This window comes from Hydra vulgaris, chromosome 15, assembly GCF_038396675.1.
Source record: "Hydra vulgaris chromosome 15, alternate assembly HydraT2T_AEP".
Taxonomy (NCBI): Eukaryota; Metazoa; Cnidaria; class Hydrozoa; order Anthoathecata; family Hydridae; genus Hydra; species Hydra vulgaris.
The window spans coordinates 16,075,713-16,101,457 of NC_088934.1; the positions used below are offsets into that span (position 1 = coordinate 16,075,713).

Sequence of the window (25,745 nt, forward strand, 5' to 3'; positions counted from 1 at the left end):
ACAGCAGAATTTTTCATTCCATGGCTGTAATGTAAAGCAGTATAAATCTCTTTTACACACATCAAATTGTTTTCTAGCATCAACAAAGCTGCGAATCAAAGACTTTGCTCCGGCAGCTTCTCTGTCGCACTGATCCTTGCCACGACAAGTTTGTTATAATCTTTACACAACATAAAAAGAGCTTTCATGATAAAGTTGCCATGGTACGATGAAGCATTGTCAGATTTTGCAAAAAGTTTATAAACATCAGAATGGTCAAGCTTAAACTTCGGAAGAACTAATTGAGCAACTGATAGTGTTTCCGATAAACCTTTCTCACACTAATAAAGAGCTGTAAAATACACTTTTCTCTGTAAAATATTGTTTTTCTTTGCGAAGAATATGTCTACATGCAGTGACATCCCGTTTTTTCCAAAATATTCCTTTTGACCTTACCTGAATTTGGATGCTAGAACTTTTTGGCAATAGTCGTTCAACCAAAGTCCAGATTCTTCATCAAGACTTTCAAAAGCAAAAACTTTGGCTTTTTTCTGTTGACAATTACGCATTAAATGTTTTTTATAACCAATGATATCTTTTTCAGCAATATCATAAATAGTATTTTTTAGTTCAACTAAGGATTAAATTTTCACACTCATAACAAATCTCATCATTAGGTGCTATTGAAATCTATTGCAATTGTTTGTTGGTTAAATCACTCAAAGCAAATATTGGGCAGTGGGAGATTAGATTTTAGGGTAAATTGCACTGCAGTTAAACTGGAAATTAGTTTTATAATATCGTTTGCAACGTTCAAACATATTACTTAGCTCTCTATTCTTGTACTTCAAAGATAAATCTTGCAACATAAAGAAAACATTCATACCTGCTTTAGTTTGGAGAACAATAGTGATGGCATAAAAATAGTCCATTATTTGTTTTGCTAAAACTAAACTTACAATAAAAGAAAAACTTGTTACAAAAAAAGAAAAAAAGATTTTAAAAAAACATGAAACTTTTGAAGAAGTATCAATATTATAACTCTTACTTTCATTGTATGCCATTTTTTCTTCCATTTGAAAAACGGATATGTAGTTATAAAAAAAGCATCCAGACCTCTAAGTTTCTTATAACTTTTGAGGCAGTTGGCACTTTAGGTAATAAGTTAAAAAAATCTGATATATCTTTGATTTAATCAAGAACATTTCTAACACTCTGAACATTGCATGATTTACTAACAACTAAATTAAGTTTATTGAATGCACAGTGAACAAAAATTGCAATTGAATTGATAAATTTAATTCTAGATGAAATATCTTTTAATTTACCAGACATTGCCCCAGCACCATCACATTCTTAGACTCTACATTTTTGGATATCAAGATCAAGATCATTAATTGCAGAAGTTTTGCGAAAGACTGAGATAAGTTGTACCAGATTTGCATTCAATAAACCATAGAAATTCTGTACAACTTAAATTATCACAGTCAATGTATCTTATAACTAGAGATAACTGTTCAACATTAGAACAATCAGAGGTTCCATCACACAAGATAGAAAAAATAACCTGACTTTTTAATTTTCTTAACTAGAACTTCTTCGATTATTTTTCCACAGCATTCAACAAGTTCGTTATGTGCGGTTTTAGATATATAGTTTGCATTTTTAGGAACAGAAAGAATATGGTGCTCAAAAACTTTATCACCTGCTTCAATACGAAAATTTATAAACTCTACATAGTTACCTATACCAATGTTATCTTTACATGTTTCTCCGATCTCTGGATGATACTTACTGTTATCACAATGACCTCGAAAAGCAATATTGTTGCGACCAAGAAAAACAATTGTCTTTATAATTGGAATTAATTTATTTCGATTAGTTATAATCAGTTTTTTTCTGAGATTATCGATGTCAACTTCATACAGATTTTTTGAATTAGGTATAGAGTGCAGCATGTCAAGACAATGCATTGACATTTAATGAAGTCGACATTTATTATTGTGATCCAAATAACCACGAGCTGCATTACCCCATATTTTAAAAGGTTTTCGAATAAAGTTGATTATTGAGGTATTGTTTGGAATACTGCTAACCAATGGTGTACATGGAAGGCAGTATGCTCCATCTTCAATCTGTGAGTAAGCTAACCAGGAATATTCAAGTAGCCATTTATGTAAAAATGATCGTTTCTTTTTTCACCAGAAACGGAAAAATAAAAGACAAGCTAGGAATAAATATTTTATTAACTAGATCAAATAAAATTGTATCATCTTTGCCAGCAGATAGATGTCTACCGCGCTCATAGTAAGTAGAAACATCATAAAAAAGAAAGTTTAAAGACTGATCTGATGTACAAGAGATACAATTAAGTAAGATTCTATTAGGAGTAATATCAATATTTACATCTATAATTTTAGTTTCATTATCTATACAAAACTTTATGTAACATTGAACTAATGATTTTTTTTCAAAAAATAGATTTTTAGGAGAATGACAACATAAATTAAGAATCTTAGTGGTAAGAGAAGAATGCGATAGAACACTTGGTAAAACTGAACGAGATCCTCTTTTTAAATCACTTTTGACAAATTTGAGTATAAAACTTCTCTTTTCACAATAGGGACAAAATAATTTGGTAACCACATATCTTTATTCTTGGAAATAGAGCGACAATCTGTGTTACACCATAATATATATACTTACATTAAGCAACGTTTTATATTTTTCAAGTCTAAATTCAAGATAAATAGACAAAATTTGTTAATTTAACACTGTAGATAATGCAATTAAACGAAGAAAAGAAGCAAATTTGTTGTTTCTGCAATTGTTATAGGCTTCTTTTTTTGCAAGTTCAGAAATATTTATATTGTTTAATTTTATAAAAGAATCAGAAGACTCAAATGAAACACATGCCATGAAAATTAGAGAGTGATGAAAAACTTTGCCGCTAGTTTATATCTCTACTTCCATATTTTTATTTTTGATTATGATAGAGAATTTTATCCTGATTAAAAATCGTATAAAAACATAGACTTGAAAACCCAAGGAAAGTTCTCTAATTTGATGTCGAAGTGACAAAAAAATAGATCAAAAACGCTAATATTCGCCATCTTTTTTTATAACATTTTAAAATTTACTATTTAATTACGCCGCTTGGTTTCTGTAGTTTGAAAGTAATTAAAATGAAAATTGAAAGTAATTAAAATTAAAATTAAAATACTCATAAAAATTCCGAAAGTATTCATAAAAATTCCGATGCAAAAAACAAAAAATTTGCAAAAAACAAAATATAACTATAAAAGACTCTCTCTATAAGAAATGTTTCTGTATTTCTGTTTTGAAAATAAAATGGCGAATGCTAGACGACCGACTATTATCAAGTTTGATAGCCTTAATTTAACGGAAATTGGTCGTAGGTTTAAAAACAATAATAACGAGTGCATCCTGTGGTGCAGGGAGGTTGGTTTCCTTGCTATCAATATGATCTGTCCTCGATGTAACATTCAGTGCAACGAACAAAATAGTCATAATATCGATGGAAAGATTTGGAGATGCATGCAAAAACAATGCAAAAAGAAAATAAGTATTCATGTTGGAAGTTTTTTTAAAAGTTCTCATCTGAAACTTTGGCAAATAATAGGTATTACTTATGTTTGGACTCGTAGCGCCGGAAAAAGTCGTGGCCTTTCAGTTGAAGAAGTTCAAAAGGATTTAGAAAATGGTAGCAATAAAACTGTAGTTGATTGGAATCAATTTTGTAGAGACATTGCCGTTACTTATTTCCTTAACAATCGTGTGCAATTAGGAGGGCCAGGTTCAATAGTGGAAGGAAGTACAATCAAGGTAGAATCGTAGAAGATCAATGGATTTTTGGTGCGTACGTCATAGTGACTAAAGAAGGGTTACTCATTCCTGTAGCGCTCCGCGCTGCAGCAACCTTATTACCCATAATTGTACAATGGATTCATCCTGGAACTGAAAGATGGAGCGATATGTGAGCAGCATACCAAGGTTTAGCAGCGCAAGGATTTCAACATGTTACAGTAAACCATACTTTAAATTTTGTTGGTCCCGCAACAAATGTTACAACAAACAGGGTTGAAGCAATGTGGCAAAGAAGGAAAGCCAAATTTAGAGCTACGTTTGGGCCCACAAATCGTGAAATGATTCCCGATACTTTGTCAGAATTTATGTGGGCGCAACGTTTTAAAAGAACACTCTTATTTTCACTTTTGGAACCAAGTTGTAGATGAATATCCCGTTTTATTATTATTATTTTTGTATATAGTAACATTTGTCTATCTAAAATCATTAATATATTTAAAAAAATATGTATATAACCTGAAAAAAAAAAAAAAACTTGTTGAAATTCGAAGTTTTTTCAAGAAAAAAGTACTAAAATGAAAAGAAAATACACAATTAATTTCTCCAAAAAATGTTTTAGCGAAATAAAAACCGGGCTATAAAGTTTTTTTTAATGATTTCATAATGTTTACCGCCATAATTAATAACTTTGTCGTGTTTCAAAAAAGATGGCGAAAATTAGCGTTTTTGGTATATTTTTTTGACACTTCAACATCATATTAGAGAGCTTTCCTTTGGTTTTCAGGTCAATGTTTTTATATGATTCTTAATCAGGATAAAGTTCTCTATCATAATCAAAAATAAAAATAAGAGGGTGGTGGTGGTAGTGGTGGGGGGGGGGGGGGGTAGAGATGTAAACTAGCGCCAAAACTTTTAGATTCCACTTGGTTTAAGATTATTAGGTATCTTGAATAGTCGAAGAATTTCATGTGTTTTATCTGATAAATTTATCAATAAAGCAGCAGAGTTGTAAAGGCAGTTAACATTTTCCATTGACCAGAAAAGTCATAACATATATAAACTAAATATAAATAAAAAAACCATATTTAACTAAAGATTATTTGTTAAGAATTATTGTTTTACAAGACAAAATAAAACATAAAAAAAAAACGTGTTTAAACTCCTACTTAAAAACAATATCGTCTTCATTTTCTTTTTGCATATGAATAAAAGCTTCTATTTCAGAATTTCATAAAGAATAAAGATCTTTGTTTACAACAAAACACGAATCTTTGCTTTGTAAGTCGTAATATTAGGAAAATGATTGGCTTTAATGGCGTTGGATAGGAACAAATCTATAATTGCAAAGAAAAATAAAAATTGTATTAAAAATTACTTTAAGTTAATTTTTGATAATTTTCAATTTATTCGAATGTTTAAGGCTTTATTTGAATGATTAAGACGTTACTCCGAATTATTAAGGATTCATTTTTATATATATGAACGGAACCGAGAGAACTCTTTTGATCAAACGTTCCTGCAACTTTTTTTGTTGTCTACCGGAAATTCGGGTCAAGTGAATCCTGAAACAACAGGGATTTTTTTGGCTTTAGTTACGGCAACCAAAATAAATACATTGCAATAACGATTGATTAAAAGGGTTCTTTCGGTTCCGTTTACTTTAAAAAAAGAATCCTGCGTTTTGAAACATGACGGAGGAGAGCAAAGCCTTTAAAACATTGATAGAGCCGTGTATGTTTTTCTATAAAGGCAATATTTATTTTTTTAAAGAACTTATATATACAAATTAGTATACTATAAATTTAAGTTTAGTATTTTTTATATTGTGGAACGAAATTTTATACAATTTCTTAGAATATTATAGGTGAATCCTGGGCAACACAGGATACCCCCTAGACCCGTCCCTGCTTTTTTCATTTAAACGAGGGTATGGTCCACACTTGACATCATTAACTTTGTAAATATTTTCAACAACAACATCTAACAAAATTCTGATTCTCTGTTCTGAATAATTCTTTATTCATTTACTGAATAAAGTAAATGCTCAATAAACCATACTGAGTAACTGTAAATTAAGAAATAATGCCTAACAATAATTAATCATGTTCAAAAAACATCATATTAAAAAAGTTTAATGGAAAAAAATTTTTTTTCGAGTCTGCAATCGTAATCGCAAAATTAGATTTAGCATCATTTTAAAGTTATTTTAACAATGTAATATTACCCCCTAAGTTTTTTTTTGAATGAAAAGAATTGTAATACGGAGTAATAGAAAATCTTTACATTCAACCTTGGGACCTTTCCCATTTCCCATTATAGCTGATTTTTGAACGCTTGTTAAGACATTTTTTGACACTTTGATGACTCATAAGTTTTTTTTTGTAAACACTATCCTCTCAGTTTCTTATAACATAAAAAGAAACTTAGAATGCAGTGGTATCATTGCTTATAATCTTAGTTAAAAAATCATAAAACCCAAAAATGACTTTTCAAGTATTAAAAGGGCAAAAGTTTGACCGACCATAACGCTTCTTTTTAATATTGCAAACACCACAATATGCAAAATTGAGAATGATTGAAAGACATCATTTTTGAGCATTGCCTGGTTTTATCAGAAAATGGCTCTTAAGAAACTAAGCTAAGAAGATATCATAGGCTTCATCAGCATTTAAATTTAATAGAGTTTCGTCCCATTTTCAAATGATATAATATCATGAAAAGATTTAATGGAGGTGTTGTTTATTAGTCGTGTTGTTACTTTTCTTTTGTAAGAATTTTTGCAAGATTTATTGCGTTTATTTGAAATAATAAAAATTGGAAAATGATCCGATATATCCGTTTTAAATGTTCCAGTTTTTATTTTTGATGTAAACTGGCTAATTCAGTTCCAATGCAATAAAAAGTCATTATAAGAAACAAAATATTTTAACATTACTTTCTCAAAGCTATTAAGTTCAAAGCTTTTCATTTTATCATATCTTATACGATATCATTTTATCATATCTTATTAGTGAAATACTACATGATCGCAAGTTTTTCATGAATATTAAAAGATATTATTTCAATAACTTTTACAATATCTAATTATTAAAAATTGGAATATAACGTTATTGTAAATAATAAAATGAATAAAATTTTTAGGATGGCGACTAAAAAACTCTGACTGCGGGCAACAATAGAAAGATGGAAGATACTGGATACGGAAGACAGAACATTACGATGCTAAAAATTTATTAGGAGACAGCGCCGATAGCTTCTACCTCCACCTTCCTTATAAGTCGACCTTTCGAGAGTTAGTTATTTTATTGCAGGGCGGCTATATCAACTCTGCCTAGTGCAATTATAGATTTTCCCTCCAAAAAGACCCAGAAACACCCAGATTATGCAAGCATTATTAAGATGCTATTTTATCGTGAAAATGATATATATTTAAACAAGTTTTTAAATAAAACTAACAGCAACCCTAAGCTCAAAACTTTCAACTTACTAAATGTATACCACATATAACTAAATTAACTAAAACTATACAACTATTATTAACAATCTAAGTTAATTTTTATACTCAGAAGTTTAATTAGTTAATAATATGGTTTAATAGTATGGTTTTTATTGGAAACCATCACTTATTAACGACTCGGCATCAATATCAACAACTGCGACTTCTGCTTTGTCAAGATCATGCGCAGGAATTGACAACATGGACAGTTGCTTGTGGATTTTCTTTATATTATAGCCAGCAACTTCCTTATGTACATTTTCATTTACAAATTGGTCAATTTTAATACAAATTGGTCAATTCGAGCAGCCGTGGTGCAGCTGTAGCGCACTTGCCTCAGAAGCAAAGGATCCGTGGTTCAAATTTTGAATTGATGACAAACTACATCCATAGCAACTTCTTACTTTACTAGTAATCAACTTGCAGCTGTTTCGCAAAGAAGCTTGTTAGATTGTTTAGTTTTAACGAAATTTACCTTCAAAAATACTATTTCCTCGAATGCTTAGGAGTGTGGTAATGCCAGAAGATTGCACATAAAGCTAAATAAAATATAAAATTTCTTACTTTTATTAACAGGAATATTCGGCTGGGATTACAAGAATTGTAATTCCAGCCAAATAGCTAGACTAAAAGTGACAATTTAAGTGGTCATTTGCAACAATAGTTGGGAACTTCACTTCTAATGTAGCGTTTGAAGGTTTGTTACTCGGCACCGGAACAGTGTTTTGTTTTAATGGAAACTTGCGTTGTATTTGAATGCAAAGTTCAATTAGTAATGAAAATACATCCTAGCAGAACTAGAGTTCTGCGTCTCTTAATAGTTGGTTGGTTAACTGGGCTTCACATTGTCCACCCAACTCAAAACTACCAATCTTCTCTTTGTCAGCTGTTTCTAAAGATCAATGCTTGCAAAAGCATTATGCTGCTGAACATTTTTTAATAAAAAGTCTAATAAAGAAATTATACTCGCTGATTACACTGCTGCACAACTTGTGAACACAAAAGTTCTGAGATTGGAGTTCGTTTTTCATAGCGTTTACTTTGTCCAGATGTAGCCAGCAAAGGGAAGCATGTGCTTCGTTTTAAAACACCTTTGAAAGCATTTAAAACCTAATTTAATGAAAATAAGTTTAGAGATAGAGAATAGAGTTCTGAGATTGGAGTTCGTTTTTCATAGCGTTTACTTTGTCCAGACGTAGCCAGCAAATAGAAACATGTGCTTAAAAAACTTAAAAAGCATTTTATAACCTAATTTAATGAAAATAAGTTTAGAATATATATATATATATATATATATATATATATATATATATATATATATATATATATATATATATATATATATACAGCTTTGGCCAAAAGTTTGGAACACCCTTGCATTTTTGAAGGAAACAACACATTTTGTGTAATAACATAGCAACATATATTTTATATAACTACCATAACAATAGGAAATTAATATACAGTCTGTAGGTCATTAAAAATCCACAGTTAGTATTTTGTATATTGTCATTGACTCTTCAGAACAGCTTCTATACGCCTGGGCATCGAGGTCACCAAATTCTCACAATACTTCTGACTCACTTCTGTCACCCATACACGCTTTATAACCTCTATTAGATCCTTTTCTGACGTCGGTGCTTGCTCAGAAACCTTTTGTTTAATTAAGGTTCACATATTTTCAATGGGATTGAGGTCTGGGCTTGATCCAGGCCATGAACCTAAGACCTCAATCCCAAAATCCCGAAGCCAACTACTCACTGCCCTTGTTTGATGGCAGGGAGCACCATCATGCTGAAATGTGGTGCAATTGAGTACCCCCATATGATGGGGAAGTTTCTCTTGTAGAATACTAAGGTAGACCTGATCATTGATCGTTGTATTTTGCGGCATGAACCAGATACCTCCCCTGCTCGCAGCGCTAAAGCTTGCCCAAACCATGACTGTAGGTGACTTCTTTACCGTTGGTGTTACATATCTGGCATTGAAACGTTGATTTGGTGGTCTCCTAACACGACATGACTTTGATTGAAACTGAGTAAAGGTAGCTTCATCCGAAAACATCACATTCTCCAGTTTTCTGCCACCCAGTGCCGGTACTTCCTGCAAAAGGCCAATCGGTCTTTGATGTTTTTAACGGTCATCTTGGCTTTTTTTGCAGCACGATAGCACCGGAGATTGAAATTATTTACCAATCGCCTCCTGATTGTTCGGGAACTTGGTGGGTCCGACATGGATGATGATATAGCTGAGGAGGATCACGTGGGATGACCAATACAGGCCCTTCGGATGAGACGATTAGCTGATAATGAAGTTACACGTGGTCTTCCAGATCTTTTGTGTGAATCCAGTGTACCCAACTCTGTTGCGCTAGCAATCCCTTTGATGACTGCCGATCGGAAAACCCCCAGAATGCTGAAATTCTCTTTTTAGAGAAGTTTTGCTGGTGGAGCACCATAATTTGCGCACGTTTTGCGACTGACAACTTCTTTCCACTTGCCATTAGAAGATTATGGGTCAAATTATCTGCAAACACACCAAGAACAAAATTGTGAATTGCTAATATTTACTAATATTTAATTAACTACTAAGTAAAACAAGGTAAATTGAATATAAAAATCAACCTTTACTCCTTCTAAAATATAATTTATAATTTCTGCCTGTTTGAAATGATTCCAAAATATGGACGTAAAATAAAGTCGTATTTAGAGTCCAAAAATAGAAATTTCTAACCTGTAGAGCGTGTTAGAAAACGTCTACACATGCACGTGAATCAATCTAAGAACGTAAACAAGTCAGACACTGCATAAGAAATTTATAGCTTTACCCATGATTGATTGTGTGTCTCTCATAATGAACAACGGCTGATACTGAAATCAATGGTACATTGATTGTATAAGCTATAAATATCTTTGTATGCAAGCGTAAGATAGGGAACAACGCTCATTCTGTAGCTTGTCTTCTATATTTCAACAACTAACACAAATTAGTGGAAATTAGTCATTGCGACATAGTCTATAACCGCCGAAAATGGCTAAAACGCCCAAAATGCAAGGGTGTTCCAAACTTTTGGCCAAAGCTGTATATATATATATATATATATATATATATTTGTTAAATTTGATTAAAACGGCTGCGTATAAACTTTTAGTTTTGAATATATTTCGATGTAATTATATATTTACACAATATTTCGCTGACCTTTGCGGTCAGCATCATCAGGTGTAATGATGATGCTGACCGCAAAGGTCAGCGAAATATTGTGTAAATATATAATTACATCGAAATATATTCAAAACTAAAAGTTTATACGCAGCCGTTTTAATCAAATTTAACAAATATAAATATCGTATAACAAGAATATGATTTTAAAAGATATATATATATATATATATATATATATATATATATATATATATATATATATATATATATATATATATAACAAATGTTTATTTAATAATGTATTTACTTACTTAACATAAAGTTTTAAGGAAAAAATTAACAAGCTGTCATCAAAGATATCCTACAACTGATATTGCTCAAAACAAAATTCAGTTTAACAATTAAAATTATAATATGTAAAGTTTAAAGGTCGAATTATTGAATTATAACTCGAATATCAAACTTCAAAAATTCTTAAACTGATAAACTGCGTAAACCGAATTTTATTTAAAAAGTCAAATATAAATCCTAATTTTATCAACCTAATACCCCCAAAAATAAAATATACCTAGATTTAGCAATATTTTGCAAAAAAAAAATAAAAAAAATAGCAGTACAACATAATGACAGCAATAAAAAAAGCCAGATCTGTTAAAAAAACCCAGCTGTGCTAATGTTCGGTATATATTTTGTTTGTTTTTTCAATTCTGTAATTGGTGCTCATAAATTAAGAATCTTTTAAACGGCGTAAGAAATTGTACTACTTCTTTTTATTTTTTATTTTTTTCTATTTATTTCGTCATTTTACACATTTTACAATGTTATCTATAAATTTAAACAAATATATATAATTACAAGCTGACTGGGGCAAGTAGAAGTCAAAATGACTTATCATCAAGCCCCTTTGTGAAATACAAAAAAAAAAAAAAAATACAATTAAAGTTTACATTTTCCAATATTACATAAAAGAGTGAAATTATTAAGTTTAAAAAAAAAATTGGTTAGAAATTTTAGAAGGTTAAAGAAGAACTTAAAGTTAAAAAAAGAACTTAAAGTTAAAAAAAGAAGAAATTTAAGATAAAGTTAAAATATGAAATAACAAATAAAAAATTACAAATCTGTACATATTCGTATACATATTAAAGACAATAAACAAAAAAAAAAAAAAAAATTTAATTCGCTTCATATGCATATACATATTCAATACAATATTAAAATTAAATAAAGTACATAAAAAATTAAAAATACAAAACTATTTCGATTTTTTTTTCAAAAAAATGAGAGAATGTACGTAATGTTTAAATTTAGTAAGTGTTTTTTTATAGTTCTTTTAAATGTAGCAATAGATTTTATTTTTTTCATATTTTCGTCAAGAACCGAATTCCACAAGCGTGGTCCCCGGCATATAGTCGAGAAGTCAGATTTTTTGAGTGATGTTAGTGGGATGTAGTAATTACTCATTGAATGTCTTGTTTCATATTTATGATTAATTTGAGTGAAACTTTTAAAAAAATATTTTGGAATCATTTCATTTTGAAGTTTAAACATAAATAACAAGTTATGGTATATATTTAGTTTGTATACATTTAGAGCATTTATTTCCTTGAGTAACGGCTCGGCACTTTCGTATCTACTTGCGCCCAAAACTAATCTACTTGCTTGCTTTTGTTTTGTATAAATAATTTTTAGGAAAGATAAATGATTGTTTGCCCAGGCAATATTACAATAGTTAATATGACAAAGTATAAATGAAAAGTATAAATTTTTTAAACATAAATTATTTAAAAGATGTTTTGTCTTGTACATAATCCCCAGGGTCTTTGAAACTTTGTTCTCGACTAGCTTTATTTGGCTTTTCCAATTTAAATTCTCATCGAAAATTATTCCTAGTATTTTCATTGAAAAAACTCTTTTTATTTTAATATTGTTAATTGTTAGTTCAGGTAATTTGAGTGGAAGGTTCTCGGATTTAGATGACTTAGCAAACAAAATATATTTCGTTTTTTCAATATTTAATGAAAGTTTATTTGCTTCAAACCACTCATTAAGATATATTAATTCTGTGTTTACAATATAAAAAATATTTTTTAAATTTGAGTCAGAAAAGAAAACATTTGTGTCATCAGCAAAAATAATATAATTAAGTATTTTGAAGACAAATAAATATCATTAATATAAATTAAAAACAGCAGGGGTCCAAGTATTGATCCTTGGGGAACTCCGCAATTTATTGATTCAAATGGGGAACATGTTAAGTCATATGGTACTCCTTGTTTACGATTTTGTAAATAACATTGCAGCCACTTTAAATTGGAGTGAACTACTCCATAATTGTGTAGTTTATAAATTAGAATCTTGTGGTTGACAGTATCAAATGCTTTTGATAGATCTAGAAAAATTCCGAGTGTGTAACTGTCGTTATCAAAACCATTTAAAATTTGGTTGGCAAGATCAATTACTGCATGTTCCGTGGAATGGTTGTTGCGAAATCCAAACTGTTTATGATAAAGAATGTTGTTTTTTTCAAGATAATTGTACAGTCTGTTGTGCATAATACGCTCTAGTATTTTGGAAAAACAAGAAAGTATGGAAATTGGTCTGTAGTTAGATTTTATTGAGTCATCACCGCCTTTGTATATCGGAATTATTTTTGCTAATTTTAGTTGGTCAGGAAAAATGCCGTTTTTTAGGGAAAGATTAAAAATTTTAAAAAGAGGTTTCTCTATAATATCTGAGACCGCTTTTACAACATCAGGGTTAACTTCATCCAGACCCGCACTTTTATTTGTTTTCAGCATACTAATTGCTAGTCGAAGTTCATCAATTAAAAGCTCCGACTCCTCCATGAAGGAATCAGATTTTTGCAAAAAAAATTTAAATGATTTTTTTCCCTCAGGAATTGCACCGGCAAGCTTTTTTCCTATATTTATAAAAAAGCTATTAAATGTTTCAGCAATTTCTTTATTAACAAAAGCATCTCCTCTATTATCATCTCTTTGCAATCTTTTTGGAAGATTATCACTTTTCACAATTCCCACTCCTGTTATATCTTTAATTACATTCCATGTTTTCCTTGCATTTCCAAATGTTTTATTAAGTAACAAAGAGTAGTAATTTTTTTTGGATTGCTTTTTTAATTTTTCAAAAGAATTTTTATATTTTTTGTATTTGATTTCATTTTTGTAGTTCTTTTTTTTAAAAAATTTTTGGTAAAGTTTTTGTTTCCTTTTTGACGACTTAATGAGTCCTCTCGTCATCCACGGACTTAACAAATTTTTAGAATTAACAATTTTTTTTATTTTTGGAAAGGCCTTTTCGTATTGTCTTGTAAACATGCGAATAAAAAAATTGTAGCCATCATTAACGTCATTGGAATCAGTTAAAAGTTCCCAGTTTACTTCATGTAAGAGATCACGAAACGTGGCGATTGATTCATTATTTATTTTCCTTACGTATACCGTTTTTGTTTTTATTTTATTCTCAAGGGTTGCAGAATTTATTATCAGAAAAACTGGAAAGTGATCAGTTAAATCTGTTTTAATAATACCACTTTGGATTTTAGTCCTTGTGTAATTATTAGTAATAATATTATCGATAATAGATGCAGTTGTTTTAGTCACACCTGTTGGCTTATTAATCATGGGAAAAACGCTGTATTGCAAAAGTGTATTTATAAAATTCACGACTTGGTTATTAGCTTTATTATTCAATAAATTCAAATTAAAATCACCTAATAAGTACACATTTTTTTAAATAAGCTTTGGTAGCAAATAGTTTAAGTGGTTTTCAAATTGATTGTAATTACCGTTTGGCGGTCTATATATTGCAGTTATAAATGTATTTTTATTTGTTTTATTAATTAATTAATTATTTAATTAATTAATATCAGAGGTGTGGAAAAGAGGTGTGGAGTTGTAAAAAAAAGTACCAACTCCGACTCCAATTGTTGAAATTTTACATGTTTAAAAAAAACATAAGAAATATGGATTATTTTTCAAAAACCAAAGATCTTAACATGGAAGATAAAAATCATACCAAAGTCATTTGTCAGATTAAAGTGCCGGCTAGAACAGGACCAATTTGTGGAAAAAATTGTTTGCAGCAAACTCCGATACCAGCTCTCTGAGAACTCGCATTAAGTCCTTCCATCCAAACAATACCAAAGCAGTTGTTTTATTTGAGGCAGCAAGAAATCAAACAAGACTTAATAATACAATGAAGTCAGAAAAACTTTACAACCAAGTGGAGAAGAGGATCTCTGGTAAGAAAAGAGACCAACATGAGTACTCAACTTATTCTAACACTGAAACTGATGTAGTTGATTCATTGGGTAAGATTAACCTTTAATTCAACCATGGAAGTACTATGAAACTGCTTTCTAATACTTCCATGTTTTAACTTATTATAATCTTTCAACCACTTCTCTACACAAAATAGAACAAGTGGTTTACGAAGATTAATTTCGTAAGCCACTTCTTTACATGGTCACTTTACATGGTCATAAATTTAAAACAAGAGAAGATTTTTGGATGAAACTTAAAATCTGTTGATAAATTAGATCTATTTCAGATAGAATTTTGAAAATTTTTATGATAATAGAAGACGTTGTTCAAGGACGGGGGAAATTTGGTGTCAGAACGAAGCTAGGTTAGCTACAATTATCTAAACTTTTTGCATGCCATCCTTATTTGAAACCAGTATCATTATACTAGATATTTGAGTATGTTACATAGCTCTTGGTTACAACAAAACTATTCGGTATCCGCCAAGGTGTGTGATTTCTTCCCAGATGATTTTTCCCCAGATGATCCCCAGATTTCACCCCTGGTGAGAAAAGTTTTTTTTTGTTTTTGGAATGAGGAAGAGTTTTCTGATGATAAACAAACAAAAAATTATTGGGATGTGATGTAAAGTCATAGCACGTTTCTATGCATCGTGACTGCATATCAAAGAAGTCAAAAGTGATAATCCAAAATGAAATGAAGCAAAGATAGCCAGTTGCTTAACTAAACTTGTTTTAAACTGAAAAACTATAGTTGTTTTTATGCCATTAAAATATTCATTCTAAATGTTTAGAAACAACAAGCCCAACAACTCAAATTTAAACAAATAAGATTAGAAAAAAAATGTTTTTATTTATTTTTGTATAATGGAGTTTAATACATATAGAACCATCGGGAAAAATTACAACATTGGATATTTAAAGCATCCTAAGATTATCTTTTTGTACTGGGCATCAGAATACCTAAGAAAAGATTATAAGATTAAGTTTTCATATAGAAGCTTTGTTTTTAGGTGTCTTTGCAATCATTATTTTGAGTTCTCCTTCCTTAAAAATAGTTTAGTACAAATTTTCATTACAATTTCACTGCAAAAAAGTTCAAAAGGAGGTTGAGATAAAGTCTTGGTAAGAAGTTAAAATAAAAATTTGGAGTACAAATTTTTCATAATCTTAAGCTTGTATACCAAAAAACATAAAATCTGAGAAATTTGTTTTTTTTGGTATACAAGTAAATGTGTCAACCATAAGTTGAATTTGCTGTAAGATCGCAATATCACCAATAAATGTATCAGCATTTAAAAGCTGTTTAACACCCTGTTTGGTATCCTACTTACAGCTTACTTTTCCTCAGGGTGTAATCATAATTCCACACTGAGGAAAAGTCTAGGATGGATGACTCCCAAGCAGGTATTTACTGAGAATATATGTGCCTCAATGGGTTAAAAATTATATAAAGCGACGATGTTAAACATTTTAAAATCTTATAATGAAGAAAGATTGATTAAAACATCGACAGGTGAATTGTTCATACCTGTTAGATTGTATTATAGGATACATAATAAAACACTACTTGTTAAGGCTATTAATAAGCTTAAATGCACTGAATTTGCTGAATGGGATAAGAATTATTTTATTATTTCCTATTACATAGAAGCAAAAAAACTAGACTTTGACGTTTTTATCAAGACGTACCTCCATAATTATATCCGGTAAGGTAAACAGGTTGTTGTATAAAAAATAGTTTTACTTTATGTATAGACCTAAAGTCTTTTCAAGAGCTATGGAAATGAATAATTTTTTATCAAAGCATATACGCCCGTCTAATATTAATGAAATTACAGGTTTTGCGCATGGGAATAACGTAACTGTTTGCAAAATGATGAGGAATTGCAAGCACAATTTGATCTGGATTATAGCGTATTATTTAATCATTTAATGGATAACACAGAAGAAAGGTTAACAAAATACATGGATATTATTAAGCAGAAACGGTTGCTAGATACAGACGGTACTAGAGAATCAGAAGATCAGGTCATGGATAATACTTTGTCTTATTTATATGAACAAGAAAAATACAATTACCCAACAGCAGGAAAAATCAACATTAGATATCAAAGATCTGAACATCAAGCTCAACTTGATATGTTGATTTTTAGATCAGGTATGAAACAAAAAGTAGGGGGCAAACGTTACAAAGGTTGTAAAAGTTATACATCGTTTGATGCTATAAATGATTCTTTAGAATTTGTTTCTAAACTCGAGCCCTTGCACTTCAATCTTGAATCCGCATTGATATTGACTTTATCTGTGAAGTTATAATAATAGTGAAAGCAAGAGAGTAAAACAGGATAAGAAGCTAATAACGGTGGTTGGAACTATTTGTAAGGAAGGGCAAAATACTTATGGTGGCAGGCGTATTAAGACCATATTTGAGAGGCAAGGTATAGTCATTAACTGCAGACGAACCACAAGGCTGATGGAAGAGGCTAATTAAGTATGTAAAACAAAACGTAAATTCAGGGCTACTAACGACTCCAATCATAAACTGTCTGTTGCTCCTAATTTGTTAGCCAGGCAGTTTAAGGTTGATGCTCCAAACGGTTATTGGGTAGGGGATACAACCTATGTCCCTACTAAGGAAGAATGGTTATATCTGGCGACGGTAATTGATTTGTATTCCAGAAAAGTTGTTGTTGGTCAATGAGTAACAGGATACAAGCCGAACTGGTGAATAATGCCTTGTTAATGGCAATCTGGCAACGTAGGCCTCTTAAAAGGCTAATCTGGAATACTGATCGTGGTAGCCAGTATGCTTCTGGTAGCCATGTTGGAATTATAATGCAACATTATATTATTCAGAGTATGAGCTATAAGGGGGATTGTTGGGATAATGCTATTGCAGAGGGTTTTTTTTATACTCTTAAAACTGAGATGACCCATCAGTGTAAATTTAAAAGGAGAGAGGAGGCTAATAATGTGATATTTGAATATATTGAAGTATTTTACAACCGTGTCAGAATTCATTCAGCTAATAACTATTTATCGCCGGCGGAATTTGAAGCATTAACGGAAACTAAAGTACTGCAAAAAAATGCGTGATTGTTTGCCCGGAAAACTATTGACAGATCAACTTGCAGGAAAGCGATAGGATATTTGAAACAAAGTTTGCAAGTCTTGAAGGCGGAATAATTACTACCTTAAGCCAGAAACTCAGGGGAGCAGGGAAAAGAGATGAATATAACTCCTGACTCGGGCAATTAAATAAAAACATTAGCAAGGCAAATGCTGTTCTTTATAACGGCGAACATAAGGTTGATTCGATCATGATCAATAGTATAATGATCAATGTGATTAACAGTTATCGTTCCAGAAAGTATTCATCTGCGATATGAAAGTTATAGTTTATAGCTTGTTTATTTTCCTGCTCCTCTAACTGATTCTAACAGGCGGTTTTACTAGATATAAAAGAAGAATTACGATGTTGTTTTCTCTGTTACTTTGGGCACCTTTGTATTCGGTTGTGAATATGGTAACAGATTTTGTCTATGAACCGGCTAAGGTAGTTAATTATAGTAAATGGTTAATTGAGGTAAAAAAAGTTTAACTCTACGGCCGGTCTTAGAATATCAATTCCGTATTTAGCTTATTACATGACAAGGCCTGGTGAAGGAGGACTTACCCAGCTTGCAGGTACTATTATGGCTAGTAGCAATGCGGCCGTTGGTGCAATTGCAGGTGAGAAATCAAACTGGGACACAATAATATCAACAATGTCAATCGTCATAATAGGCTAAAAAAATATATTGCTCCGTTAAAAAAAAAGAATTGCATACCTAGCAGCTTATTTAGTGAGATTGCCGGTGTTGAATCAGATTTTAATCGCAGTTCGCAGTCAATATTGCAGGCAAAACAGTAATAGCCAGTAACAAAGAGGAAGCCGCAAAAACAATCAAAAATGCCTTAAATTCAGAGATTACTAATATAGATATCGGCATAGCACAAATTAATTACCGCTGGCACAGGGATAATTTCAAAAATATCGAGGAAATGATTAATCCGGTTACTAACATTGAATATGCAGCGAAGTTGCTGTTGTCATTATTCAGGCAGCACAAAACTTGGCGTAAGGCGATTAGACATTATCATTCTGCAAATCCTGTTAATCACAGGCGTTATTCAAGAAAAGTAGTTATAGCTTGGTTTGGGAATAGCCAATTAATTAAATAAATCCTTTATTGTTGTTTAATGATAATAATTAATACATTATAAATAGATTACGTTATACTAGTATGTATGTTAGTAACAAACAATAAGTTAAATATCATTGATTGGTCATTTAGGAAGATGCGGGCTAAACAGATAGAAAATTATCAAAAAGGGCTTTCAAAGTCAAGTCGTCCTAAGTTTGGCTGGGTTAAAATCATAAGAGAAACTTTAGGTATGAACACCAGACATCTTTGAAAATGCTGTAATGTAAGCAGCGAAAGAATTATCAGGATAAATTCTGATGAAATTGAAGGTAGAACCACTGTTATAGCCACCCAGATATCCAAGGCACAGGATTCTATATATGTTCAGACTTACGGTTTTATTTCAGGAGAAATAGCAAAAGCACTTATTAACGCTCATAATCGAGGAGTAAAAGTTAGAGTATTACTAGATAAAAGCAATATTAGTGCAAAACATTCAAAGATGAGGAATTTAAAGGAGGCCTGAATTGAGGTAGATATAGACAATGTTTCAGGAATTGTTCACAACAAAATCATCATTATTGATAAACAGAAAGTCATTACCGGTAGTTTTAACTTTACTACCTCTGCAGATATCAGAAATACCAAAACGTTATTGTAAATGACGTTTCTCTAACGTTAATAAATACTCTAACGTTATTATAAATAGCGTTTTTCACGGTGTTCGGCGACAAGGCATACATATTGTTTTTTTACTTGGAGTACTGCTTGTGGCCTATATAAATAATAGGAAACTTTTGAAATTAGCAAGGTTTTTTCTCATATCGTTTTTAATGTTTTAATGGAATAATCAATGGAGTATGTGCAGAAAGTAAAGTATTTAGTTGTGTGAATTTTTTATCATACATGTATAATATTTATTTTAATATCATACGTGTATAATATAATTTTTTATCATACATGTATAATGTATAATAATTTTTTGTTTAAAAATTATTAAACCATGTGTATAAACAGTGAGTCAATCATATATATCTTATACTGCTGATTTAGGTGAGCAATGCGACATCATACTGAAATAGAGTGCTGCCGGGGGCTTCAGTACATACATCAACTGACAAATAGCCTGACTCGCAGTGGAGTGCTGCTACATCGACTGAGGGTTTGGAATGGAGCAGCAATCTTTTCATTTGTTACTCTTCGTTTTCTCCTTTTTTTTCTAACAAAGCCATATCGATTTCGATGAGCAAAAAAGTAAGCAAATGCTCACATAAATATGCTATAGTATATATATATATATATATATATATATATATATATATATATATATATATATATATATATATATATATATATATATATATTATCAATACTGATTCTGAACAACTGCTTGATTTGTTTTGAATTTATTTTGTTCGATAATGCTCTGATACCGAGAGTAAATCTCTGACAAATCAGTAATATAGTACAGTAATATATATTATATAACTTTTATTAAATAACAATTTGTTAGAAATTAATTTATTTCTTGCTGAACAAAAAGTAGTTGCAAGAATAAAAATTTTTCTTATTTATTTGTTTGTTTTGAATTTTTAGCATTTTTATTTTTTGAATGGACTTCTATTTTTACGGCAAATAAGCAGAATATTAGGCCGTATACTTTATATGTGTTCTATTTTTACGGCAAAAATGCATTATATTATATCGTATAGTAGTAGTATATATTTGTTACAACAAAAATAAAAATAATGGAAAAAATACAAATCATAGATTGTCAGATTACAGTTAGTTTTTGTGAAGCTCATATTGCAACTTTCACTAAGGAAAGTTGCGAGCTGTAGTAACATTAGAGCTTATCGAGGCTCGCTTTAAAACTGTTGACAGTTGGAGAACCGATTACTTTATATAGTAACATGTTCCATGCATTGGCAATGCCATTGTTAAATTATTGCGGTACTTTTAACGGTGAAGTCTTTTTCTGTGATTTGCTCTTGGTGGAATTGTGATGAGGGAAATGTGCCAGTTGACTATGTCGATGTTATTTATAATTTTATATTTTTGGATGAGGTCACCTCGTTTACTACGTTCAACAACAGAAGATAGGCCAAGTTGTAAATATCTGGACTTGTAGTCTAACTTTTTCAGTTTGTCTGGTATTTTTGTGGCTCTGCGCTGTATTAATTCAATAATTTGTTCATCCTTCACCAAATGAGGGTTCCAAGCTGGAGTTGCAAACTCAAGTAAGGGACGGATGTAGGTGGAATAGAGTTGTTTCCATAAATAAGCATCACGAAATTGGAAAGTGTGTTTTAGGATGCCTAGCATTTGATTTGCTTTACATGAGGCAATGATGGTTTGGGTTTCTATTTTAAGATCATTGGTAATTTGAATTCCCAAGTCACGCTCAGACATGGTTGCTTCCAATGTAGTTCGAGTCGTTATTGAACAAGGGCCTAATTCCTCCATTGAGTACTTGAAAGGAGTTTATTTTTTTAGGCCAAAGTGCATGACCTTGCATTTCTTTGCGTTTAGCTCCATGAGCCAAGATTTAGTCCAATGAACAATTTGGTCAATATCTGATTGGAGTTGAAGTTGAGCAGCAAGTGAATTGACAATGGATTAGGATTTTAGTGTCATCAGCGTAGATCTTACAACTGTTTTCTTTGCTTATTATATCCGGAAGATCATTGATGAAAATGAGAAATAAAATCGGACCCAAGACTGATCCTTGCGGAACTCCACTTGTCACAGGTAACCAATTCGATTGAGTGTTGCCAAGGATGACTCGTTGAGACCTGTTGAGTAGAAAAGCTTTTATCCAATTGAGAAGATTGTCTTCGATTCCGTACATTTTTAATTTGTAAAGCATTCGTTAAAGTGGGACGTTGTCAAAAGCCTTAGCAAAATCCAGAAATACGACGTCAACTGGTAGCTTTCTGGCTATATTTCCAGTCAAGAAATCCATTGTGTGTGTGTGTGTGTGTGTGTGTGTGTGTGTGTGTGTGTGTGTGTGTGTGTGTGTGTGTGTGTGTGAGTGTGCATACTTCAATCTTATATTAAAGATATATACTTTTATATTTGTGTATTGCATTTAAAAATTTATTGCATAAATATGTTGAAAGAATTGTTGTTCATCTTTAGGTTTGTTTTTTATTTAGCATTTCATAGCAGTACTATGCCATGTTTATACAAAAAAAAAATTGATGCTAGGTCAGGGTTGCCAAAAAATCAGGGAATTTAGATTAATTTAGATATGATCAGGGAAAAACAATTAAAAAAGATTAATTTAGTTAAAGATCATGGAAGATCAGATAATTTTGTGATTTTGCATTATATTTTTTTCAGGGTTGATCGAAATGCGGCGCTTAAAAAATTTATTCAAAATCATATCTGAGCCAAGTTGACTATGTTACGGAAATATTTCATTCGGAAAAATGAAATACTTTACTTAAAAACGGTTGAAACTAAATTCCAGTGAGCAAATCCAGGTTCCGCTTTTTTGGAAAAATTAAAACCCGAATATTTGAATAAAATTTTATTTATGATATAGTATAAACTTTATACTCATTTTCTTATAATAAATTGCGATAGACTAATAGTTTAATACATTTATTATATTAAATTATTATTTTTTATATATTATAGCAAAATTTTAACTAACTTATCACTATTAAAAACGAAATCGATATTGAAGCACTTTTTATTTTCGGTCAGGATTTTATAAAAACCGTGAAATCTGGATTTGTACACTGGACTTTAGTTTCAACCGTTTTTAAGTGGAACATTTCATTTTTCCGAATGAAATATTTCCGTAACATAGTCAATTTGGCTCAGATATGATTTTGAATAAATTTTTGAAGCGCCGCATTTTGATTACGGTGAGCAGACTTTAACATCCCTCAGAATTAGGCCGTATTTTTCGGTTACCGTATTATTTTTTATTTTTATGTATTGAAGCAAAACTTTAACGGACTCTACGTCCCTAAGTCTTAGGGGTGTTAGATGGTAAACAAAAAGGTGACCGTACGCGTTTGGCGCGTACAGTAAGCGTTTGACGGTAGTTTTGCGCGTTTGGGGTTTGTACGCGTTTGTGTACGCGTTTATATATTAAAAAAAGGAAATAAAACTCTTTCAAAAAATACTATTTGATAGACTTTTAATAAATGAATTTTCTAAAACATAGTTAAAAAACAAAATGAATGAAATTCCAATAAACTTAACTATAAAACACGAAACTAAATGAATTAAATTCCCGTAAACATTTAAAAAAATAGTTTTTAAAATTCCCATAAGAGAAGAAAAAAATTACTTCGAATGATTTTTCAACTACAACAAAGAAAATGCGCTCGTTTTACGCAAATTTTGTTTGCCTTAAAAAGGTAGATCGGCCCTAAAAACCACATGATTTTTTCTTTTGTCGTATCTTTTGTACAAAACAAATAATTTAAATTTATTTTGCTTTTTTATATTCTTTTGTATAGTAAAAGTTCTTCCCAGGGGGTTTAGAAGTATTTTGGTGTTTTTATTTTACTTTTTTTTTTCAGTAAAGTTTCGCTATATTTTAATAGGGGACCTCAAAAACCGCATAGCTTAAATTGTTTATAACTTTTTTGAAATTAGTTGCAACTTTCCCATTTTTTGGAATAGCTTGTTATATTAAAATCCCCTTCATAGTACTTTGATTGCAAACTTATATTTTAGGAAAGTACCTAAAGCGCTACAAAAACCACATGCTTGGGACCCCAAAAACCATATTAATTATTTTATTTGTAACAAAAATATAAGTGATACTACAAAAATTCGAGATTTAAAGTAGATTTTTAGTAATTGTAACTATCTTTTTGATGATAATGAATTTATATAGAGATTTTATTTTACGCTCCTGCTTAGTGAATAGTTTTAGTTCAGTTTACAGTATGTGAATTTGCGATATTATTTTATTTGTAAGCAAATTAATAAACATGAGTAATAGCAACAAAACTCGCTTGCAAATGAAGTCACAAAATCCAAGTTCTAATGCTGAGGAACTTATTAAAAGAAAAAAACAAACAACTTGAAGCTGCTGTTCAATGGTGTAAAGAAAATAATGTAAGAGGACATGCTGCAATAAAAACAAGACAATTTCTAATCATTAAAGATCGTGAAACAATAAACCGTAGACTTGATGGGAAAATAGTCAATGGTCTTGAAAGGCAGTACTGTGAAATTCTCCTGGAGGAAGAAGAGATGTCAATTATTTCGTACGTTAAGAATAAAAATCGGGCAACGCAAGGCATAAACAAGAACTAACAAAACTTGTCCTTGATGTTCTGAAAGTTAGTCAATACACAAATAAAAGATTCAAAGGTGGCAGAAAATTCATAGCATTTTCAGCAAATGCAAAAAATGCTTTGACAAAAAACAAGTAATTGTGTTTCTTATATATTTTTATAATAGGTTGTAATAGTCAACATGCTAAGATATAAAGAGATTGCTTGTAGTTACAGGAGTTGAAGCTTTGTAAGAGAAGCTTTTTTAGTTATTTTTGTTTTAAACACAGGTTAGGTAAATCGTTTTGAATGCGCTTTAAAGTTAATAATCCAAGCTTAACACTCAAGCGACAAGGAAATGTGTCAATAAATAGAGCTCTCAATTGCACAAAGGAAATGGCATTTTCCCACCTTGGTATGAGTAAATATTGAGTTTTTTATTGTATTTCATAGTATACACTAGCTTCATTTAAAATTTAACCCAGAGCTACAACTTTTTATTAGTTTATGTAACGCTACTGTACTTTACATTCATAAAAAATAGTTCTATCAAAACTGAGTTACAAATTGATTTTCATGGTTGCCTTTAGACGCTCTTGTAGAATAATTGATTGAGGCTGGCATTATGACAGAAGCAGCACAAATGGAGACAGGGGTTTGGTCTCACAAACACCACAGTTCATCAATTTTGGTATTGATGGTACTCCTACTGGCCTTGTTTTTACTGCAAAAAGGGAAACATGTTGTAAAATGATGAGAGAGAACCGTGACTGCGTCATTATAAATCCTCTAGTATCATTTTCAGGTAGTTATTGTCTTATCACTTTTTTGATAAACATCTATAATATAGATTAAATAGATGATATGTATCATCTTTCTTTTTAACTGTAGGAGACCTTTGTGCCTGTCAAGTACTCTTTGGTACCGTTGCAATAACTAATCAAATGGCTCCAAAGGAAGCTGCGGCAAATATTCCGCATCTTTTGATAACAACTTGCAATCATGGTGTATCTGATCACAATTCGTTAATAGATATTTACAAAGAGTTTGATGAATATCTTACTGAAAAAAAAGTAGTACGACCAGTAGTTTTGCCTTCTGATGGGCATTGTTCACGCTCATTGTCACGCTTAAAGTTTTTACAATCAAAAAACATACGTATGTTCTTAACTCCACTATATACCACTGGTGTGACACAGCTTTTAGACCAACTCAACATAAACTTTCATCATGAGTATCGTGGTATGAAAGAAAACATTTTTACTGATTTCAATTCACTAAATAATAAAGCTTTTATGATGATTTTAAGATGTATTTGGAGCAACTGGGCCCCAAGACAATCTATAATTATAGCAACGTGTAGGAGTAACTTCCACATCATTGTTGTACTTGGTGTAACACTTTTTTAAAAAAAAGTGTTACATCAAGTACAACAACTCATGAAAAATATACTATTAAATCTCCTCATAAAAGAAAAAATTCAGCTCAGTATTGGAAAGAAAAGTTTGAGAGTTCGCAAGAGCTAATTCAAGACCTGAGCAAAAAAAGCATTCACC

At 30.9% G+C, this 25,745-nt stretch overlaps 1 protein-coding gene across 1 annotated transcript; it reads right to left on the bottom strand.

The window, feature by feature from the left end:
- Positions 1-7,413: 7,413 nt before the first annotated feature.
- LOC136091789 (uncharacterized) lies at positions 7,414-16,448 on the bottom strand. Its single transcript, XM_065819502.1, has 4 exons — positions 16,443-16,448; positions 12,793-13,596; positions 8,270-8,413; positions 7,414-7,551 (listed from the first exon to the last, which is right to left on the bottom strand). The coding sequence occupies exons 1-4, from the start codon at positions 16,446-16,448 to the stop codon at positions 7,414-7,416; spliced, it is 1,092 nt and encodes a 363-aa protein (XP_065675574.1).
- Between the last annotated feature and the right edge of the window lie 9,297 nt (positions 16,449-25,745).

Coding starts and splice junctions, on each gene's coding strand:
- LOC136091789 (XM_065819502.1), bottom strand. Junction 8,414..12,792: donor ATAAACTACACAATTATGGA/GTAGTTCACTCC, acceptor TCATTAAATTAG/GTTTTAAATGCTTTCAAAGG. Junction 7,552..8,269: donor TGCAGCAGTGTAATCAGCGA/GTATAATTTCTT, acceptor AATGTACATAAG/GAAGTTGCTGGCTATAATAT.